This window comes from Moschus berezovskii, chromosome 4 (genome assembly GCF_049115385.1).
Source record: "Moschus berezovskii isolate FMDL1 chromosome 4, NW_MosBer_1.0, whole genome shotgun sequence".
NCBI classification, from domain to species: domain Eukaryota; kingdom Metazoa; phylum Chordata; class Mammalia; order Artiodactyla; family Moschidae; genus Moschus; species Moschus berezovskii.
The window spans coordinates 69,862,285-69,883,491 of record NC_142463.1 but is presented as its reverse complement, the minus strand read 5'-3'; the positions used below and the strand labels follow the sequence as shown (position 1 = coordinate 69,883,491).

At 37.3% G+C, this 21,207-nt stretch overlaps 1 protein-coding gene across 3 annotated transcripts in view; it reads left to right on the top strand.

Moving 5' to 3' along the window:
- The first annotated feature begins 4,276 nt into the window (after window positions 1-4,276).
- The window catches only part of HFM1 (helicase for meiosis 1), a 126,790-nt gene continuing 109,859 nt past the window's right edge, over window positions 4,277-21,207 (top strand). For 2 of the 3 annotated variants that reach the window (XM_088834873.1, XM_055401417.2), the window contains exons 1-5: window positions 4,277-4,525; window positions 9,521-9,633; window positions 10,852-11,161; window positions 16,566-16,831; window positions 17,078-17,125. In XM_088834873.1, the coding sequence (XP_088690999.1) occupies window positions 4,455-4,525; window positions 9,521-9,633; window positions 10,852-11,161; window positions 16,566-16,831; window positions 17,078-17,125 (808 nt within the window). In that variant the 5' untranslated portion in view covers window positions 4,277-4,454. The remainder of the gene's footprint in view (window positions 4,526-9,520; window positions 9,634-10,851; window positions 11,162-16,565; window positions 16,832-17,077; window positions 17,126-21,207) is intronic. The other variant, XM_088834872.1, reaches the window with a different exon arrangement.

Genomic DNA, 21,207 nt, shown 5'->3' with positions numbered 1-21,207 from the left:
TAAAAGGTAAAATGCTAAATTGTCACTAAAATAATTAGGTAAGGTGTAGGTCATTTCAACACTCATCAAATCATGTAGTTACAAAAACAGTTTAAGTGTTTTAAGAGTGGTTAGAGCAAAAGCAAACACTTAAAAAGTAAAATAACAGTTTCATACACGCTGAAACTAGAACTTTGTAAAAAGTAATCTAACACATAAACGTACTCAGAAAATCTAAACTCTAAACCTAAAAATCCAAAATCTATCATTTCTTCAATAACTCTTATTGAAGTATGGCAAGGTCCCTCCTCAGGCCTATGTTTTTAAAAAATTTTATTTACATAATTCAAGTGTCAAATTTATGGTCTTTTAAAACTTTCATGATTTGCTTACATGTATCTTGAACTAGAAAAAAATTACATTTTAAAACAGCATTAAAGATCTGGGGGGTAAAATTTTAAGACTCAGAATTGATGGAAAATTATTTTTATTTAAAATTATTTTTGCAAACTGAACATTGCTGATGCGTTTATTCCACAGAGAATTCTTACGGATCATCTACTATGAGCTAAAAGAATACGTTAGTAAATAAAAAGAAATGGCTCTCTCTACAGGGAGAACGATAAACAACTGAGCAGTTATAAATTAGTGCTGTGAAGAAAAATAATGCACAATATGGGGATGCAGTATTTTAGATAGAAAGGATGTTTTCTTTCATAGGGCTGCATCAGTATGAAAATATATACACAATGTTTTTGTTATGGACCCAAACAAGTTATATTCTCTTTTATGTCAGAACTAGACATGGAAACAAAAGTTCTCTTGGAAATATTTGCTTCCAAGAGAGGTTTTAAGATTAGTTTATGAAATATTTTTTCAGAACCAAATATTTTTATTTTGCAGTTTTATTGTTTTGCTTGCAGCTTCTTTTAGAATAAAGAGTTCAAATTAACCTTATGAGTTTCTACTTACATTCTGAGGAAGCATAGCCATATAAAAGGGATCTGGTGAGTTTTAATTTGGATAACTCTTCTGTTGTTTAAGATTACATAGTTCTCAACCCACTCCAGTGTTCTTGCCTGGAGTATCCCAGGGACGGGGGAGCCTGGTGGGCTGCCTTCTGTGGGGTTGCACAGAGTCAGGCACAACTGAAGCGACTTAGCGGCAGTAGCAGCAGCAACTCTGACTTGGTAATGTGGATTTCTCCACGAGATGGCGCTCATATAGTGTCTTTGATTTTAGTTTCCATCCTAAGGAAAGATTTGCCGTATATTAACTATCACAGAATAAATAGAAATGTGGCTTATATTTTATGATATGTGCATCTGATTTTGTGTTTTGTCATGTAGTTTTATGTTTGAGAAATTAGAAAAATTGAGATGTAGTCTTGATGTGCAGGGGGAAGAATTGTATGTATCCATAGACATGGTTCTATTGTGTGTGTGTGCGAGTGTGTTTAGTCGTGTCCAACTTTTTGCAACTCCATGGACTGGAGCCCGCCAGGCTCCTCTGTCCATGAGATTTTCTAGGCAAGAATACTGGAGTGCGTTGCCATTTCCTCCTTCAGGGGATCTTCTCTACCCTCAGATTGAACCTGAGTCTCTTGTGTCTCCTGCATTGGCAGGTGGATTCTTCATTGGCAGGTGGATTCTTTATTGGCAGGTGGATTCTTTGCACCACCTGGGAAGCCCAGATTTTTGTTATTTTTTCAGGTAGCCAATACTGAATGTTTTTATTCTTTATATTTAGATAACACTGCTGAATGTAAAAATTATCTTTTTAAGTATATATATGTGTGTGTTGTATAATATGAATATAAACATGTTAAACTTGTTAATTTTTTTATTTTGAAAAATTCAAACATATATAAAAATAGACAACATTATAAGGAACTCCACGTACCTGTTATGTAGCATTCAGTTCACTTTAGTCGCTCAGTCGTGTCCGACTCTTAGCAACCCCATGAACCACAGCACGCCAGGCCTCCCTGTCCATCACCAACTTCCGGAGTTCACTCAAACTCATGTCCATCCAGCCACCTCATTCTCTGTCTTCCCCGTCACCTCCTACCCCCAATCGCTCCCAGCATCAGAGTCTTTTCCAGTGAGTCAACTCGTCGCATGAGGTGGCCAAAGTATTGGAGTTTCAGTTTTAGCATAAGTCCTTCCAATGAATACCAGGATTGATCTCCTCTAGAATGGACTGGTTGGATCTCCTTGCAGTCCAAGGGACTCTCAAGAGTCTTCTCCAGCACCACAGTTCAAAAGCATCAATTCTTCGGCGATCAGCTTTCTTCACAGTCCAAACTCACATCCATACATGACCACGGGAAAAACCATAGCCTTGACTAGACGGACCTTTGTTGGCAAAGTAATGTCCCTGCTCTTTAATATGCTATCTAGGCTGGTCATAACTTTCCTTCCAAGGAGCAAGCGTCTTTTAATTTCATGGCTGCAATCAGCATCCGCAGTGATTTTAGAGCCCCCAAAAATAAAGTCTGACACGGTTTCCACTGTTTCCCCATCTATTTCCCAAGAAGTGATGGGACCAGATGCCATGATCTTCATTTTCTGAATGTTGAGCTTTAAGCCAACCTTTTCACTCTCCTCTTTCACTTTCATCAAGAGGCTTTTGAGTTCCTCTTCACTTTCTGCCATAAGGGTGGTGTCATCTGCATATCTGAGGTTATTGATATTTCTCCTGGCAATCTTGATTCCAGCTTGTGCTTCTTCCAGCCCAGAGTTCCTCATGATGTACTCTGCATAGCATTCAGTTCAGTTCAGTCGCTCAGTCGTGTCCGACTCTCCACGACCCCATGAATCACAGCACACCAGGCCTCCCTGTCCATCACCAACTCCCGGAGTACACTCAAACTCATGTCCACAGAGTCAGTGATGCCATCCAGCCATCTCATTCTCCATCGTCCCCTTCTCCTCCCGCCCCCAACCTTTCCCAGCATCAGAGTCTTTTCCAGTGAGTCAACTCGTCGCATGAGGTGGCCAAAGTATTGGAGTTTCAGCTTTAGCATCAGTCCCTCCAATGAACATCCAGGATTGATCTCCTTTAGAATGGACTGGTTGGATCTCCTTGCAGTATAAGGGACTCTCAAGAGTCTTCTCCAACACCACAGTTCAAAAGCATCGATTCTTCGGCGATCAGCTTTCTTCACAGTCCAACTCTCACATCCATACATGACCATGGGAAAAACCATTGCCTTGACTAGACGGACCTTGGTTGGCAAAATAATGTCTCTGCTTTTTAATATACTATCAAGGTTGGTCATAACTTTCCTTCCAAGGAGCAAGCGTCTTTTAATTTCATGGCTGCAATCAGCATCTGCAGTGATTTTGGAGCCCAAAAATTAAAGTCTGACACTGTTTCCAATGTTTTTCCATCTATTTCCCATGAAGTGATGGGACCAGATGCCATGATCTTCGTTTTCTGAATGTTGAGCTTCAAGCCAACCTTTTCACTCTCCTCTTTCACATTCATCAAGAGGCTTTTGAGTTCCTGTTCACTTTCTGCCATAAGGGTAGTGTCATCTGCATATCTGAGGTTATTGATATTTCTCCCAGCAATAGCATTAGCAATTATTAACTCCTTGCCAGTCTTTTTTATCAGTATTCCTTAACATTTTCCTATTTATTTTGAAGTAAGTCTACTCTGTCCCTTGATTTTGAAGGAAATCCCTGCATATGTACACAGTATATTTTTAGAAACACACACGTTCACAATAAAATGTACTATATAATACCACAATAAAATGCACTATACTCAAAAATAATGGTATGAACAAAGTAAGAGCCCAAAAGGAGTCACTAATTCTGTTTTCCATAAGAGGACAAATTCAGAGAAGCCTTTGAAGAAGAAATGACATTGACCTGTACCACGAAGTATGGGTAGGAATCTGTCAGGTGGAGAATGAAAGAAAACACATTTTAAGCATTTGTGCAGCATGAGGAGAGGCATACATGTGTGACTATGTGTGAATGTGGAGAAGGCAATGGCAAGCCACTCCAGTACTCTTGCCTGGAAAATCCCATGGATGGAGGAGCCTGGTGGGCTGCAGTCCATGGGGTCGCTAGGAGTCGGACACGACTGAGCGACTTCACTTTCACTTTTCACTTTCACACATTGGAGAAGGAAATGGCAACCCACTCCAGTGTTCTTGCCTGGAGAATCCCAGGGACGGGGGAGCCTGGTGGGCTTCCATCTATGGGGTCACACAGAGTCGGACACGACTGAAGTGACTTAGCAGCAGCATGTGTGAATGAGTGGATAACAGAGTAATGTATTTGAATATTTAAGCATTTAAGAGGAAGTTGCAGAAGACATTACTGAAAGACTGTGGTTATTTTAGGAAACTAATAATTATAGTTTATGGATCTAGAAAATTTTTTTCTACATCTTTGTAAATAGGCTATAAACTGGATTTTGGTATTTTTTAGATTTATGACAAAGTCAAGCTTTTAACAATGTTGGAATCAAATGACTCCGTGTTTTCCTTGGATAATTTGTTTTCTGTAAAAGCAGATGAGGCTGAAAAGTAAGTCTGCTTTAAAAAATAGCAGTCTATTGTTTTCGGTTTTTTACTTTTACGGCATTTTAGTTTTATCTTTGGTAAATTTATAAATAAAAAATAAGGGATCAACAGAATGACATTTCAGGTATATACTTGGTAAACATGGAATTCAGGTATAAGGGAATAACTGAAGTTTAACATGTTATAATTTTAAAAATAGAATAGATTCTTGCCTATTTGGCTTTTGTTTATTTGCAGTTCTGTTTTGTTCAAGTTCAGTTCAGTTCAGTTCAGTCGCTCAGTCGTGTCCGACTCTTTGGGACCCCATGAATCACAGCACGCCAGGCCTCCCTGTCTATCACCAAATCCCAGAGTTCACTCAAACTCATATGCTGGAGAAGACTGTTCAAGTTACTTTTGGCTAAAGTAAAGACTGAAAGTAATGGTCAAAGAGCAGCTCAGGACAAGGAGTGATGATGGCAACTTTTGGAAACAGAAAGGGCAGTGTACCAAAGGCGGAGTGTGATAGGCAGGTTCAATGCAGGCAGTAATCAGGGGTGGAAATAAAAATGTGACACCGAAGAAAATATGAATTGGGGAAGTGGGAGTCTCTTAAATACTGGCTTTTAAGGATTTTCACATGTGAATCATTTTAATTCAAAGTTTTCTATGTATTCTATTCTTTTTTAGTGAAACATTGAGTAAATTATTTATTGTTTACTTGTTCTTTCATTTATTCAAATATTGACTGAATAAGACTTTTAAAGACTTTTTAATTTAAAAAACTTAAAGTCAACTTGAGGTTCAACACATATCTGGAAGAATCATTCATAAATAATGTGACCATGTAATTCAGACTGGGACACTTTTGAGAGTGAAAGAGTGCATCCAAATTGAATGACAGTTGTTAATTAGGACTGGCATCAGCAAATTTGGAACATATGGTTGCTCTTCTAGCAATACAAAACATTGTTAGTTCCTTCAGACTTCACCTAACAGTCATGAGTAGGACTATATTGCTGAGTCCTGAGTCACCCTAGGGAATTCTTGACCCTGGTGATGATCTTAGAACTCTGTGACATAGTCCTAAATTTCAGTTGTTTTGGTGTATTGTCAGACAATCTGTTATATATTGTCAGGTACTGTGTTGCAGAGTTTTGATTTGGAAAACTAGAGCTGCAGTAGCTCTGTTTGAGGTGCTATAAGGTGTGGAAAAGTGAAAGACTGGGCCTTTTCTGGGAGATAAAACCCTAAACAAAGCAATAAGGAAAAAAGTCCTCATCAAATCCTCAGGACTTGGTTTAGACGGTTTATATGGTGTTCTTCTCAACTTTATTTTCTATTTTCTAACGCTTATCTTTGTTCTAATGAAGAATAAGCCAAATTAGGTTGGAAAGGAAATATTAAAACATTACATGTTAATAGGATCACAGCTGAATAATAGGGCAATAGGCATATGCCAATAGGGTGACAAAATCTCATCAGTTACTACAGGTTTTCAAACTGATTGTCAATTTCAACTGGTTTCTTGGCTTTTCTGTTGTCATAGATGGTTTTGGACCAGGAATATTTGGGTTAAGACATTAATTTGTAATAATGTTTGGTGTCATTTACACACTTATGATTAGTTGTCCAGTGTATCATCAGTAATTTGTTAACTTGTATTGGTTAAGATGCTAACGTTTTGGAATGAATTATTACTTTCTTTTTTTATATTGGAGCAGATTTAAGTCACAGCATTTGAATTGGAGAAAATAAAATGGAGTTATAGCCATTATGTAGGTAGCATACCTCAGAGCAGTGTCATTAATTCCATGACACACAAGGAAAAAAGATTGAGAACGTATAGGGATATGCTATACGCTACTCTATACGGATAAATCGAAGTCGTCACACGAAGGTGGTATATTAAGTTTAAGAGTTTTTAACTGAATGTTGTTCAGTACTAAGTCATGTCCAACTCTTTGTGACCCTATGGACTGCAGCACACCAGGCTTCCCTGTCCCAGAGTTTGTTCAAACTCATGTTCATTGAGTTGATGAAGCCATCCAATCGTCTCGTCCTCTGTCATCCCCTTCTCTTCCTGCCTTCAGTCTTTCCCAGAATCAGGATCTTTTGCAAGGAGTTGGCTCTTCACATCAGCTGGCCAAAGTATTGAAGCTTCAACGTCTGTCCTTCCAATGAATATTCAGGACTGATTTCCTTTAGGATTGACTGGCTTGATCTCCTTGCTGACCCAGAGACTCTCAAAGAGTCTTCTCTAGCTCCGCAATTTGAAAGGATCAGTTCTTTGGCGCTCAGCCAACTGTATGGTCCAACTCTCACATCAGTACACAACTACTGCAAAAACCATAGCTTTGACCATATAGACCTTTGTCAGCAAAGTAATGTGCCTGCTTCTTAACACACTGTCTAGGTTTGTCATAGCTTTTCTTTCAAGGAGCAAGTATCTTAATTTCATGGCTGCAATCACTGCAGGAACTTTGGAGCCAAAGAAAGTAAAGTCTGTCACTGTTTCCATTTTTTCTCCATCTATTTGCCATGAAGTGATGGGACCAGCCTCTTAAGAAATTTGTATCAGGTCAGGAAGCAACAGTTAAAACTGGACATGGAACAACAGACTGGTTCCAAATAGCAAAAGGAATGCATCAAGGCTGTATATTGTCACCCTGCTTATTTAACTTCTATGCAGAGTACATCATGAGAAATGCTGGGCTGAATGAAGCACAAGCTGGAATCAAGATTGCCAGGAGAAATATCAATAACCTCAGATATGCAGATGACATCACTTTTATGGCAGAAAGTGAAGAAGAACTAAAGAGCCTGTTGATGAAAGTGAAAGAGTTTAACCCACATTATAAATGTATATAAAACTATGTGATATAAATAAAAATGTATTTTAATATATAAATAAAAAAAATAAAAAATAAAAATAAAAGTAAAATAATCATGTCAAAAAAAAAAAAAAAAGAAAGTGAAAGAGGATAGTGAAAAAGCTGGCTTAAAGCTCAACATTCAGAAAACTAAGATCATGGCCTCCAGTCCCATCACTTCATAGCAAATAGATGGGGAAACAGTCGAAACAGTGACAGAATTTATTTTTTGGGCTCCAAAATCACTGCAGATGGTGACTGCAGCCATGAAATTAAAAGACGCTTGCTTCTTGGAAGGAAAGTTATGACCAACCTAGACAGCATATTAAAAAGCAGAGACATTACTTTGCCAACCAAGGTCCATCTAGTCAAGGCTATGGTTTTTCCAGTGGTCATGTATGGATGTGAGAGTTGGACTGTGAAGAAAGCTGAGTGCTGAAGAATCGATGCTTTTGAACTGTGGTGTTGGAGAAGACTCTTGAGAGTCCCTTGGACTACAAGGAGATCCAACCAGTCCATTCTAAAGGAGATCAATCCTGGATGTTCATTGGAAGGACTGATGCTAAAGCTGAAGCTCCAATACTTTGGCCACGTCATGTGAAGAGTTGACTCACTGGAAAAGACTCTGATACTGGGAGGGACTGGGGGCAGGAGGAGAAGGGGACGACCGAGAATGAGATGGCTAGATGGCATCACTGACTTGATGGAGGTGGGTTTGAGTGAACTCTGGGAGTTGGTGATGGACAGGGAGGCCTGGTGTGCTGTGATTCATGGGGTCTCAAAGAGTCGGACATGACTGAGCGACTGAACTGAACTGATTTGTCAGTTGCTTCATTTGCTATTATTTCTCCCACTCTGAAGGCTGTCTTTTCACCTTGCTTGTAGTTTCCTTCATTTTTCAAAAGCTTTTAAGTTTAATTAAGTTCCATTTGTTTATTTTTGCTTTTATTTCCATTACTCTAGAGGTGGGTCACAGAGGATCTTGCTGTGTTTTATGTCAGAGAGTGTTTTGCCTATGTTTTCCTCTAGGAGTTTTATAGTTTCTGGTCTTACATTTAGATCTTTAATCCATTTTAAGTTTATTTTTGTGTATGGAGTTAGAAAGGGTTTTAGTTTCATTCTTTTACAGGTGGTTGACCAGTTTTCCCAGCACCACTTGTTAAAGAGATTATCTTTTCTCCATTGTATATTCTTGTTGCCTTTGTCAAACATAAGGTGTCCATAGGTGCACGGATGTATCTCTGGGCTTTCTACTTTGTTCCATTGATCTGTATTTCTGTCTTTGTGCCAGTACCATACTGTCTTGATGACTGTAGCTTTGTAGTATAGTCTGAAGTCAAGCAGGCTGATTCCTCCAGTTCCATTCTTCTTTCTCAAAATTGCTTTGGCTTGAATGTTGAGTTTTAAGCTAGCATTTTCAGTCTCCTCTTTCACCTGCACCAAGAGGCTCTTTAATTCCTCTTCGCTTTCTGCCATAAGGGTGGTGTCTTCTGCGTATTGAGGTTATTGATATTTCTCCTGGCAATCTTGATTCCTTTCTGTAATTCATCCAGCCTGGAATTTCTCATGATGTACTCTGTATATAAGGTAAATAAGCAGAGTAACAGTATACAACCTTGATGTGCTCCTTTCCCGATTTTGAACCAGTCTGTTGTTCCATGTCCATTTCTAATGATTGCTTCTTGACCTGCATCCAGGTTTCTCAGGAGGCAGGTCAGGTGGTCTGGTATTCCCATCTTTTTAAGAATTTTCCAAAGTTTATTGGGATCCACACAGTCAAAGGCTTTAGCGTAATCAATAAAGCAGAAGTCAATGTTTTTCTCGGATTTCCTTACTTTTTTTATGATCAAACAAATACTGGCAGTTTGATCTCTGGTTCCTCTGCCTATTCTCAATCCAGCTTATACATCTGGAAGTAATCAGTTCACGTACTGTTGAAGCCTAGCTTGAAGGATTTTAAGTATTACCTTGCTGGCATGTGAAATGACTGCAATTGTGCAGCAATTTTTGGCATTGCCCTTCTCTGGGATTGAAATGAAAACTGACCTTTTCCAGTCTGTATCTGAGTTATGTTTCGTTAATAAATATGTAGTTTCTGATGTTATATCTTTGCTAACATAAATTCATATTTTTGTATTTTATATAGCCACCTAGACAGTGAAAAATCTTTGGATTGGTTTCTTCCACCTGCTCCACTGATTTCAGAAATTCCAGATACTCAGGCATTAGAGGAAGAAATAGAAAGTCATAAACTGTTAGGTAAACTATCACATATAAGTTGTGAAGTCAAACCCATTCAGCTCATGTCAATGTAAAAAATCTAATATTGAAATATTCATTTCTTTTATTTTAATGGAATAAAATGAAAGTTAGAGGCTTATTCAAAATAGTGCTCACCAAACCTTAAAATCTGAAACATTTTCCTTCTCCATACATACATATACACATGTGTATATTACAGGCACAAAATATACTATCACACACACCTGTTATATTGTTCTCTGAATTTGTTTCCTCATCCCATTAAAACTGTCACTGCTATTTAGTTTTTGTCTTAGACTTTACTAAAGGTAGGATCCTCTGGTTTAGGAAACCAGATTCATGAAATACACTGAGTGAAAAAAACAAGATGCAAAAACTATATAGTTTGTTATCATCTTTACAAAGTTAGAAAACAAACACACTCAAACAGTATATGTGATTTAATGTGATATTGTTGGTAAAACTGATTTTTAAATTAAGTGGTAGGCTCATCCATGTACATTTTATTATTAAGTTTCAAAATTTTAATATATTTTATACTCTTGTATATAGCAAATTATATATAGAATGTAGTAATTCTATTGTGTATTATAATAGAACACACACCCATACATATAATATGTATGTATACTAGTATAGTATAAATGAAGGCAAATTTGAGGCCTAAAAAGGCCTCCAAATGCCTTCCAAATTTTCAAAGATGCTATAAAGTCTCTGTAAAGACGCCTTTAAAGTTCTGTTGCCTTGATGAAAACATTCTATTACCTTAATTTTTGGGCTTTCCAGATGGTGCAGTGGTAAAGAATCTGCCTGTTAGTGCAGGAGACACAAGAGACATGGTTTCAATCTCTGGGTCTGGAAGATCCCCTGGAAGAGGAAATGGCAGCCCACCCCAGTATTCTTGCAACCCACTTCCAGTTATGGTTATTTCTGTGGGTCAGAAATTAAACCTATTTTATAATGTAGGCTTAATTTAAATTTCAAACTTAATTTCAATAATTCTTAACTAATTTCGAGTTATCCTTCAGTTATGATGTACCTTAAGAGTAACAACTATTGTATTTCAAAATCACATATGGTATTACAGATCATTTTGTTACTTTCATATTCACCTAGTAAGCTCTTTTGAAAAATTTTATTAAATTTTTCTGTCATCATTTTTAAAGTTTGTTTTCAAGGAGAATATGTAGTAATTAAAGTGTTTCTTTTTTGTAGGTCAGAATAAAAGTTCAAAAATGTTACCATCAAATTTAAAGATAACTAATGAAGATGCAAATTATGTTTCACAAATTCAAAAATTCCAGTTTGACTTCCCTTCTAATGAATATGAAGAAGATGATCTAAATTTAGGAGGGGCAGGTAACAATGACTTACATGTTGCTGGCAAGCTGACATATGGTTCTTCTCAGAAATGCAAAAATCGAATTGGCATTGAGATAGAACTTGAGAAAAATGTTCCAGATGATACAAAGTTAGTTAATTTTGCACAAGATAAAGGAGTGAGCACGTCAGCCTTCCGCAAAAGGTAATTAATTAAATGAAATAAATGATATTCAGTGACACAGTTGAATATTTATGTGTATGTCCAGAAGTGTGAAGTATGATAGAATCTGAATGAGAAAAAAATCAACAACAAATAGAGGTCTACTGTGTGCTTGACACTCTTAACTGAGTTCTAGCCATAGGTTCTTTCCTTCAGAGAGCTTACAGTTTATTGAGGGAAAGGCAAGTAGTAAATAAAAATAATTAAATACTTTTTGTATGACAATTATTTTGATGAGATGTATGGTTAGAGCAGAGGTTCTCAAGCTTTTTGTTTTCAGGACCCCTTTCCACTTAAAAATTATTGAGGATTCCCATAGAGCTTTTGCTTTTTTGGGTTATATCTATTGATATTTAACCGTATTATAAATTAAAATGATGGGAAAAAAGTGTTATGGAAATTGTTTTGATCCTATGAACTCTCTGAATCTTGACCATCATTTGAGAATGACTGTTAATATGGGATCCTAATCTGCTGCACAATCAGGGAAGATGTCCCTGAAAAAATGATTTTGTAAGTTTAAGGAAGAATAAAGTCAAGCTGAGTGCAAATAAAGGAGAGTGCTCCAGGCAGAAGGAACAGTCTGTGCAAAAGGACTAAAGTAGCACAGAGCTTGGCTTATTCTTAGCAATTTTTCTAGTTTAAAGTAAGAGAGAATTAGAGCATGCTAAGAGACAAAGTATGGACGGGCCAAGTCATTCAGAATCTTGTAGGGAGTGAAACATTTTGTACTTTTAAGGTAGTGCTTATTAAATTGTGGCCTGTGAACTCACTGCATCAGAATCACATGGAGTGCTTGTTAAAAAATTTGGATTCCTGGTTCCTTCCTTAGATCTGTTGAATCACACTCTGGATCAAGGTGGGGATGGGACCGAGGAATCTTCATTTTTAACACATTTTCTGAATGACTGTTAGGCACACAGAAGTTTGAGAACTGTTGCCCTAAGGTCCTGGGTTTTGAGCAGAGAAGTAAAATTAAATATTCTTTTTTGTTTAAAGTCCATTTTTGCCCCAGTAGGATAAATTAGAAGAGAACTGGAATACATTGTGAAGAGTCATTTAGATTATTTTATTAATCTAGATGAGAGAAAATGGTAGACTGACCTAGGACCTGATTCCTAGATGTCTGGCTTGAGCCAGATTGATGAAGGATGATATGTTCTTTCATGATGTAGAAACTGCAAAGGAAGAACAGGGGAAGGTGATGAGTACATGTTGTTTTAAGTACTTACAAATTGTCCAAATAGACAATTGGATATATGGGTTTAGGATTCAGAAGAGATATCATTGATAGTTTTTGTTTTTTCTGTGACATGAGAGATGAAGTCATCTGTGGAATTTGAGGGGGAAAGTAGAGGTACTTCAAATGCCAGCCACAAATAGGGTGACAGGCTACCCAGATTTCTGCCTTGCAGTCTACAAATTTGGGAGTTCCTGCTACCGTGCATTTGGTATAATACTTTGCTAGAATTACTCACAGATTTAAAAAAGCATTTTACTTAGGATTACCAATCTGTGAACATGGGATACCTTTCCACTTATTTAGATTTTCTTTAATTTCTTCAAAAATATTTTGTAGTTTTCAGTGGACAAGTCTTATACTTATTTTGTTACACTTACTCATAAGTACTTGTTATTTTTGATGTTATTTTAAATGGAATTTCAGATTGTCCATTGAAAGTGTGTAGAAATAACAATTGATTTTTGTATATTTTGTTTCTTCAGTCTTGGCTGATGGTGAATTTGAATTTGAATATTATTCATCTACCTAACAATTGTGCTTTTTTCAATGGTGTTCTACCACTTGACTGCAGTTATGAAAAAATAGTAGATTTACATAGAATTTCAGATTTGCAAGATAAGTATGATAAAAGTATAAAAGGGCAGAGGGGTTTAGAATATTGATAAGAGAGTGATTGAAAATATATGTCATGGTATTAAATGCATTCAAGTTACCTGAGAAAAGTGAAGGGGAAGATGGTTTGGGAGAAAATAAAAAAGGTTAATTATAGTAATTTTGTTCTTTGACCTCATTAGTACCTTGAGCAAAAAAGCTAAAAGGATAGGAGGCTGTGGTCAGAAAATGATTTTTTAGAATTGTTGTTTTGAGAAGAGGATAATGATAACATCTAATGTGGGAGAGTAGGTGACTGAAATCAGATGAGCTGATTTCAGTAGCTCTGAAAGCTACTAGAGATAAAAGGCTAAGAAATGTAGAGGGTAGAATTTTGAATGGGTTGTCTTTGTTAATGGTGAAGTAACTCAGTTACTCTGGGAGATGGTGAAGGACAGGGAAGCCTGGCGTGCTGCAGTCCATGGGGTCACAAAGAGTCTGACAGGACTGAGCAACTTAACAACAACAACCCAGTTTATGGAAGAGCTTGTAATTAATAGGAAAAGATTCTGAAGTGACCAGAGGTTGATATAGGATATATGCGATGAGGAGGAATACAATGTTGCATAGCTGGATAGCACAGATACTTTTGTGAGAGCTGCTGCTGCTGCTAAGTCGCTTCAGTCGTGTCCTACTCTGTGCAACCCCATAGATGGCAGCCCATCAGGCTCCCCCGTCCCTGGGATTCTCCAGGCAAAAACACTGGAGTGGGTTGCCATTTCCTTCTCCAATGCATGAAAGGAAAAGGAAAAGTGAAGTCGCTCAGTTGTGTCCGACTCTTAGCGACCCCATGGACTGCAGCCTACCAGGCTCATCTGTCCATGGGATTTTCCAGGCAAGAGTACTGGAGTGGGTTGCCACTGCTGTGGAAAAGTAATGGTGTAAATTTGGTATGGAGAAGAAATGTGAGAGAATTAGCAGTTTTGTCCCCTTAAGAGTTTTTTTTAAGAGTGAGAGTTTTCCAGGGCAAGTAAATATTTTTGTTAAGACCAGGAAGTAAATATAAAATTCAGTAAAGAAGCAAAGGACATAAGAGAGTGTGGAGTGGAAGAGCCAAAGGACCTAGGAAGAATCTGAGATTCAGAGAATTTAAATAAGTAGTTGTGTGGATAGTATTTTTACAGTTTGAAAATTCTATTTCAAACTATAAAGTCATACAGATAGAAAGTGGAGGAACTTTTGATTTATACCCAGGTTTGTCTGATTCCAAAATCTGTGCTTTTAAGTGATACCACAGCATATAGCACTGTTAGCATCAGTGTTTTTTCCTTGTTTTCAATACCATTTTAAAATGGGATTCTGTTGTATTATGAAAGATTAACCATCTGCTTTTAACTGCTACCGTTGGAAGATGCAGCTCTATAGTTTGTTTTAGAATACATGTCTCTAGTTTTTTGAAAGATTCGATTCAGTTCAGTTCAGTCACTCAGTTGTGTCTGACTCTTTGCGACCCCATGGACTGCAGCACACCAGGTCTCCCTGTCCATCACCAACTCCTGGAGTTTACTCAAACTCATGTTCATTGAGTCAGTGATGCCATCCAACCGTCTTATCCTCTGTCTTCCCCTTCTCCTCCTGCCTTCAGTCTTTTCCAGCATCAGGGTCTTTTCAGATGAGTCAATTCTTCACATCAGGTGGTCAAAGTATTGGAGTTTCAGCTTCAACATCAGTCCTTCCAATGAATATTCAGGACTGATTTCCTTTATGATGGACTGGTTGGATCTCTTTGTAGTCCAAGGGACTCTCAAGAGTCTTCTCAACACCACAGTTCAGTAGCATCAATTCTTTGGTGCTCAGCTTTCATTATAGTCCACCTCTCACATGCATACATGACTGGGTCTCATACAAAAACTTGGGCTTCCCTGGTGGCTCAGATGGTAAAGAATCTGCCTGCAATGCAGGAGACGTAGGTTCGATTTCTAGGTCAGGAAGATCCCCTGGAGAAGGAAATGGCAACCCACTCCAGTATCCTTGCCTGGGAAATCCCATGAACAGAGGAGCCTTGCGGGCTATAGTCTTTGGGGTCGAAAAGAGTTGGATGCAACTGAAGTGACTAACACAAAAAAACCTACCATTAAGATTAATAGTGAAAATAACAGAAAATATTTTGTATTTGTATCATAATTATTTGGGTGTCATTCCTTACAGAATTCTGTAAGACTGATAACCTGCTATCAGCTCTGTTACTTATTCTATAACGTGCTGCTGCTGCTGCTAAGTCACTTCAGTCATGTCTGACTCTGTGTGACCCCATAGGCAGAAGCCCACCAGGCTCCTCCTTCCCTGGGATTCTCTAGGCAAGAACACTGGAGTGGGTTGCCATTTCCTTCTCCAATGTGTGAAAGTGAAAAGTGAAAGTGAAATTGCTCAGTCGTGTCCGACCCTTAGCGACCCCAGGGACCGCAGCCTACCAGGCTCCTCCATCCATGGGATTTTCTAGGCAAGAGTACTGGCGTGGCTTGCCATTGCCTTCTCCGCTATAACGTGTTAGTGTTGTATTATTAGGAATCTTATTGATCACTTCTTCCCTTAGGGCTATTGTGAACAAATTACTTTGATGGATTGTCTTTGAATCAGTCAACTATAGTAAATTACAGTCATAAAGATGGCCTTTCTTTGTTTTACAGAACTTTGCAGAGAGCCATTTCTTACACTCAAATGATTATTGAAAGTGCTTGGGAAGTTGGTCCTGGTTACTGACAAGAACCTGTCCACATGGGCTGCTCTGTAGGACTGCTTCAGTGTTCTCATGTTATAATGGCTAGGTCCCCTCAGAATGAATGATCTAAGAGACTATGTGGAAGTGACAGTCTTTTATGACCTAAACTTAGATGTCACATGCTTGTCCTTCCACAGCACTCTGCTAGTCTTATACGCAAGTCCTAATTCAAAAAAGGTGACTCCAAAAAAGTGTGAGCACCAGGAAACAAGGAGCATCAGAGCTGTCTCAGAGGCTGGCCACCACAGATGGATATCTGAGTTTTAAGAAAGTGAAAAGACATAATTCGGTGGTAAATTTAGCAAATTATACTTTAGAAAAATGATTAGCTTTCGTGTTCTAATAAGCCATAATTGGTAAATTTAGCAAATCATACTTTAGGAGAAGGAGAAGTCAGTGGCAACCCACTGCAGTACTCTTGCCTGGAAAATCCCATGGATGGCAGAGCCTGGTAGGCTGTAGTCCATGGGGTTGCTAAGAGTCAGACACGACTGAGCAACTTCACTTTCACTTTTCACTTTCATGCATTGGAGAGGGAAATGGCAACCCACTCCAGTGTTCTTGCCTGGTGAATCCCAGGGATGGGGGAGGCTGGTGGGCTGCCGTCTATGGGGTTGCACAGACGGATACAACTGAAGCGACTTAGCAGCAGCAGCAGCACTTTAGGAGAATGATTAGCTTTTGTGTTCTAATAAGCCATGACCTAAAGGAACCAATTTTATGCTAGTTTTTTACGTTCTAAGTAACAATTACATATGCAAATTTTTTTGCAGGTTATTTAAAATATCTGATAATATACATGAAGATGCTTATTCCAATGACAGTGCAAACTTGGACTCTAATACTGGCTCAGTGAAAATTGTCCAAACAGAAGTTAACAAAGGGAAATCATGGAAAGGTAGCAATAGTAAGCAGAAACCTCAGTATTCAGACTGTAACATTTTGACAGCCAGTGATACACTTTTTGCTTCTGAAATCAGAGAAGGCATAATCAAAGCACCATCTTTTCCAGTTGCATCACAGCCTCATACAGTTCAAGGTAATTTCTTGCTTTTTTCAGTTTATTTTATGAGTACAGTCTAGTTTGTATTTCTTAGTATAGGTAAGAATACAAAAATAAATTTGAGTAGGTTGTCACTCTGTGCAATTTATTGCATTTTTTAACCTATGATTTAATATTGTTTTATCTATTCTCTTAGTAAAAAGTTTATACAAATTCTGTTGAAGTTTCTTTTATTGAAAAGTTTAAAAATATCTGTAAGAATGTAGGATTTTTTTCCCCTAGGAGTAACAGAAAAGGGTTTAGATTCCTTGAAGGCTGTCACAGAAATTCGTATCCTTTAAAGTATTTTACTACATCAGCATTATATTTGAAGTCATAATTTTAAAGCATTTTATTTCATTGTATTTCTGTTTGTTTTGGCTGACAGAGCAAAAGAGGGAAATGTGGATCTTTTGGGTCATGTAAGAGTCCCAATATGTGTGATAGTGCTTCTAAAAGTGTCATCTGCAGACTGGTGCTAGTTGTGAACTGTTGGTTACCAGTCAGTGGCAAGTACAGATATGAGATTTATATTATTGAATGAACTTTTAGCATATTTACTTATAAATTGATACAGATAATTTCTTATGCTTTAGGCATTGGTATAAACATGGGTAGAGGAAATGACTGAGAATGGGATATTCTATGGATTGGGGACATTTTTACAAATTAAGTAATTTTTGAAAGAACCTAATTGGTAGTTTATACTATTTTATATTTCTGGGCATTTCCAACATAAATATTTTGAGTATGTATGTTTTGAGTACGTATCTGAAGGTAACATTTTTTCTTTGATAGTTTGTGTATGTCTGTTATAGTATATTTATTCTATTTTATCATTCATCAGCTGTTTCTGTGACTATTTCCCTTTGACCTATGTACTCCTTGAAGGCAAGGACCAAACCTTGTGTATCTTCTTATCTTTAAATATATTGAAAGCCATATAAAGTAGGGAAGTTGTTCTGGCAAAAAAGTAGCCCATGAGGAAGGGGGAGGATAAGAAAGTATGGATTATGTTTGAAAAGAACAAGAATTCCAGCTTGGGTGAAAAAAGTTAAGATTAAAAGGGTAGTATTAATAGAAAATAATGATGGGTAGGTGTATTAGGATTAGATCATTTAATGCCATGAATACCAAGTCAGAAGTTTTTGTTTTTACTTTTTATATATTTATTAAGCCGTGAAGAGAAACCGTGAAGTATTTTTGAGCAAGTCAAGTTACATTACCAAAACCATGCTTTAGGATTATGGAATTAGTGACTCAAAGCTGGGGAATGCTCTAGAATTCACAAAAGTAATGATCTAGTTGGCAAAACAGAAACTGAATTTCAGATATTATGTAGTTGAGCTGGAGAAATCTAGGGATGGGTGATTCTTACCTTGGGTATCCTGAGGACTGAGATAATTCTGTTTTATAGTTAGAAAATGTTTGGTTGGCCACTTGTGAAAAGTTGCCTCCAATGCAGATAAATGAATGGGTGGAATGGGAGGAGCAGATTACAGAAGGGTTATAAACAATGGTATAATAATGTCACACATGGCTAGCCCTTAGTGCTCCTGTTCACCATGGCGTCTCAATCTCGCTGCATTTCCTTCTCTCTGACGACCTAAATAAATTCTGGTGTGGGAATGTAGGAAACAGGTTAGCAGTAAACAGTTAAAGCTAGTTTCATTATCTGTATGATGGGAAATTCTTTTCCCATACCTGAACTTGCCATATTATGACACTTATTTTTGAAGAGTTTTAAAGATTTTCTAGCTATCTTAGCACAGCTGAAGTGGTTCTACTATTTAGGTCTCTTTGTTAGTTAAGACTGCTGCCTACTGTTGTGTCCCTTGTATTCATTTTCTGTCAAACTCACTGAACTTACTATACTTAATTGTTTCCAAATGTATATTTAAAGTGGAAGACTGTATCCTACTCATGATAATTTGAGACTTTGGGGATTTCTTGGACTTATTTTCTGATTATTTTACAGAATTTTGCTATACTTGAATCCTGAGGACTATAGATGTTTGATCACATTGATCTTGCCACAGTACTTTGTCATTTTCAGGTCTGCAGACATCCCCTCCTCCCCATACACTATTATAACACGTAATTATTGGGAGACTGCTGAGAATTTGTTGGACAAAGGAAAAATTTTATATCAAGTGTTGATAGTGATGATAAATGATGTACTTAGTAGTTGAGTTTTCTTATAAGCTAGGAAACTGATTTTACATCTACTCTGAATCATAGATTCATTTTTGCAAGTGTAAATTGACATGGAACTACCTAATGAGAGAAAAACCAGCATGATGACCAACTTGTGGGCTTGTTAAAAATAAATATTTTAGAGGAAGAGGTATATTTTGAAGGAAAAAATGAGATTCATTCAAAAGCTGATGGATTGACAAACTTAGTATTATGTTTTTGTTTTGGAATGAGTATTCTGACACAGTATACAACTGAAAGTAAACTAAAGATTTGTGAGTTATCTACTTGATTTAATATATGCAAACCTGCATAAATTGAGTTCTTACTATGTGCCAGGTTTGGGATATGCCAGTTAAGAAGAGACAGTGAATTCTTACCCTTGAGAAGTTAACATTTTTGAGGTCGAGGTGGGGAACAATTGTAACAGTATATAAATTGTAACAGTATATATAAGTCCTATAGTATTTTAGAAGGTGATAAATAATATGAGAAAAGAAAAATATGGGGCAGAGAAAAGGAGATTAAATTGGGAATGCTGGAATAGACGTTCAGGATTAGAAATAAATAGAAGAATTAGGGTAAAGAAAGAAAAGTGAAAGTGAAGTCATGTCTGACTCTTTGCAACCCAATGGACTGTACAGTCCATGGAATTCTCCAGGCTAGAATACTGGAGTGGGTAGCCTTTCCCTTCTCCAGGGGATCTTCCCAACCCAGGTCTCCCTCATTGCAGGCGGTTTCTTTATCAGCTGAGCCATAAGGGAAGCCCAAGAATACTGGAGTGGGTAGCCTATCCCTTCTCCAGTGGATCTTCCCGACCCAGGGATTAAACCAGGGCCTCCTGCATTGCAGGCAGATTCTTTACCAACTAAGCTATCAGGGGAGCCCAGGAATCAGGGTAGGTCTTTGGAAAAAGAAGCTGGAGGAAATGAATCAGAAGCAGGAGTAGTAGACATGAGGTCAGAAACACAAAGGTGAAGTGGGGAGGCAAGATTATGTAGGGCCTTGTGGCCATAAACTTTGAGAGAAATGGGGGAATTTGAGCAGAGCTGTAATGTGCTTTGGTTTAACTTTTAACAGGATCACTTACCACAATCTGTCAAAATTTTATATCTTTATAAAAATGTAATTGCTTAAATGACTACATACTTGTGTTCTGAAATGTATTATCTGTTTTATATATCCTAATACATTGTAACAGCGTCAGTTTCTGGAACTCACTTTCTTCTTTATTTACAACTTCCTCAGCTTTCTAAATCTAGTAATATATTCTGCATAGTGTTTACTAAGTGTAGTTGACAAATGTGACTCAAGACTAATAAGAATACCATGTAAGTACTAATATCTCCCCAACTGGCAATAGACTCTTAACTTGGAAAGGAGACAGTTTATTCTTTATATCTACTAATATTTTTAAGCTTTCTTAGAGGAAGGCTGATTTAAGTTCCTGTTGAGCCAATATGCTGATAATTGCAATTAAATCCACCACTTAGCACAACTAAATTACCAAAAACAAAGGATTAAGGCGTTAAGTGACCAGCAACAACATATATCAGCTAATGAAACAGAATCAACAGTTTAAAAAAAATGAAATTTGGGATTTTAAAAAAGAGATAAAAATCAAGTGGCCTAGTCAAGATGAATAAGAAAAAAATATCACTCTGGAAAAGATAAACTTCATGCTTAGTTCAGATATATTTTCACATATATATTTGCATCTCTTTGTCAGATCTTATTGTCAAAGTATAACCCTTGGATAGTCTTGTTTCTCTACAAGGACTTTATAAGTTCTTTTCAGAATATGGAATGTGACTGGGGACTGAAATAATTTAATTCTTCCTCCACCCCAGTTTTATTAAGGTATAATTGACAAATAAACTTATATTTAAAGTGTTCAGTATGATAGTTTGATAAACATATACATTACAAAAGTTTCCCACCATCAAGTTAGTTAACACATCTGTCACTTCACATATTTACCTTTTTAAACTTTTTTTGGGTGAGAACACAAATTCAACTCTCTCAGCAAATAATACATTTATTTTCAACTCCACTCGCCATTTTATACATTAGGTCCTCATATCTTAATCTTCTTATAGCTAAAAGTTTGTATTCTTTTACCAGCCTCTGTTTCTCCTGTATCCCCAGCCCCTGGCAACTCATTTTTATGAGTTTGA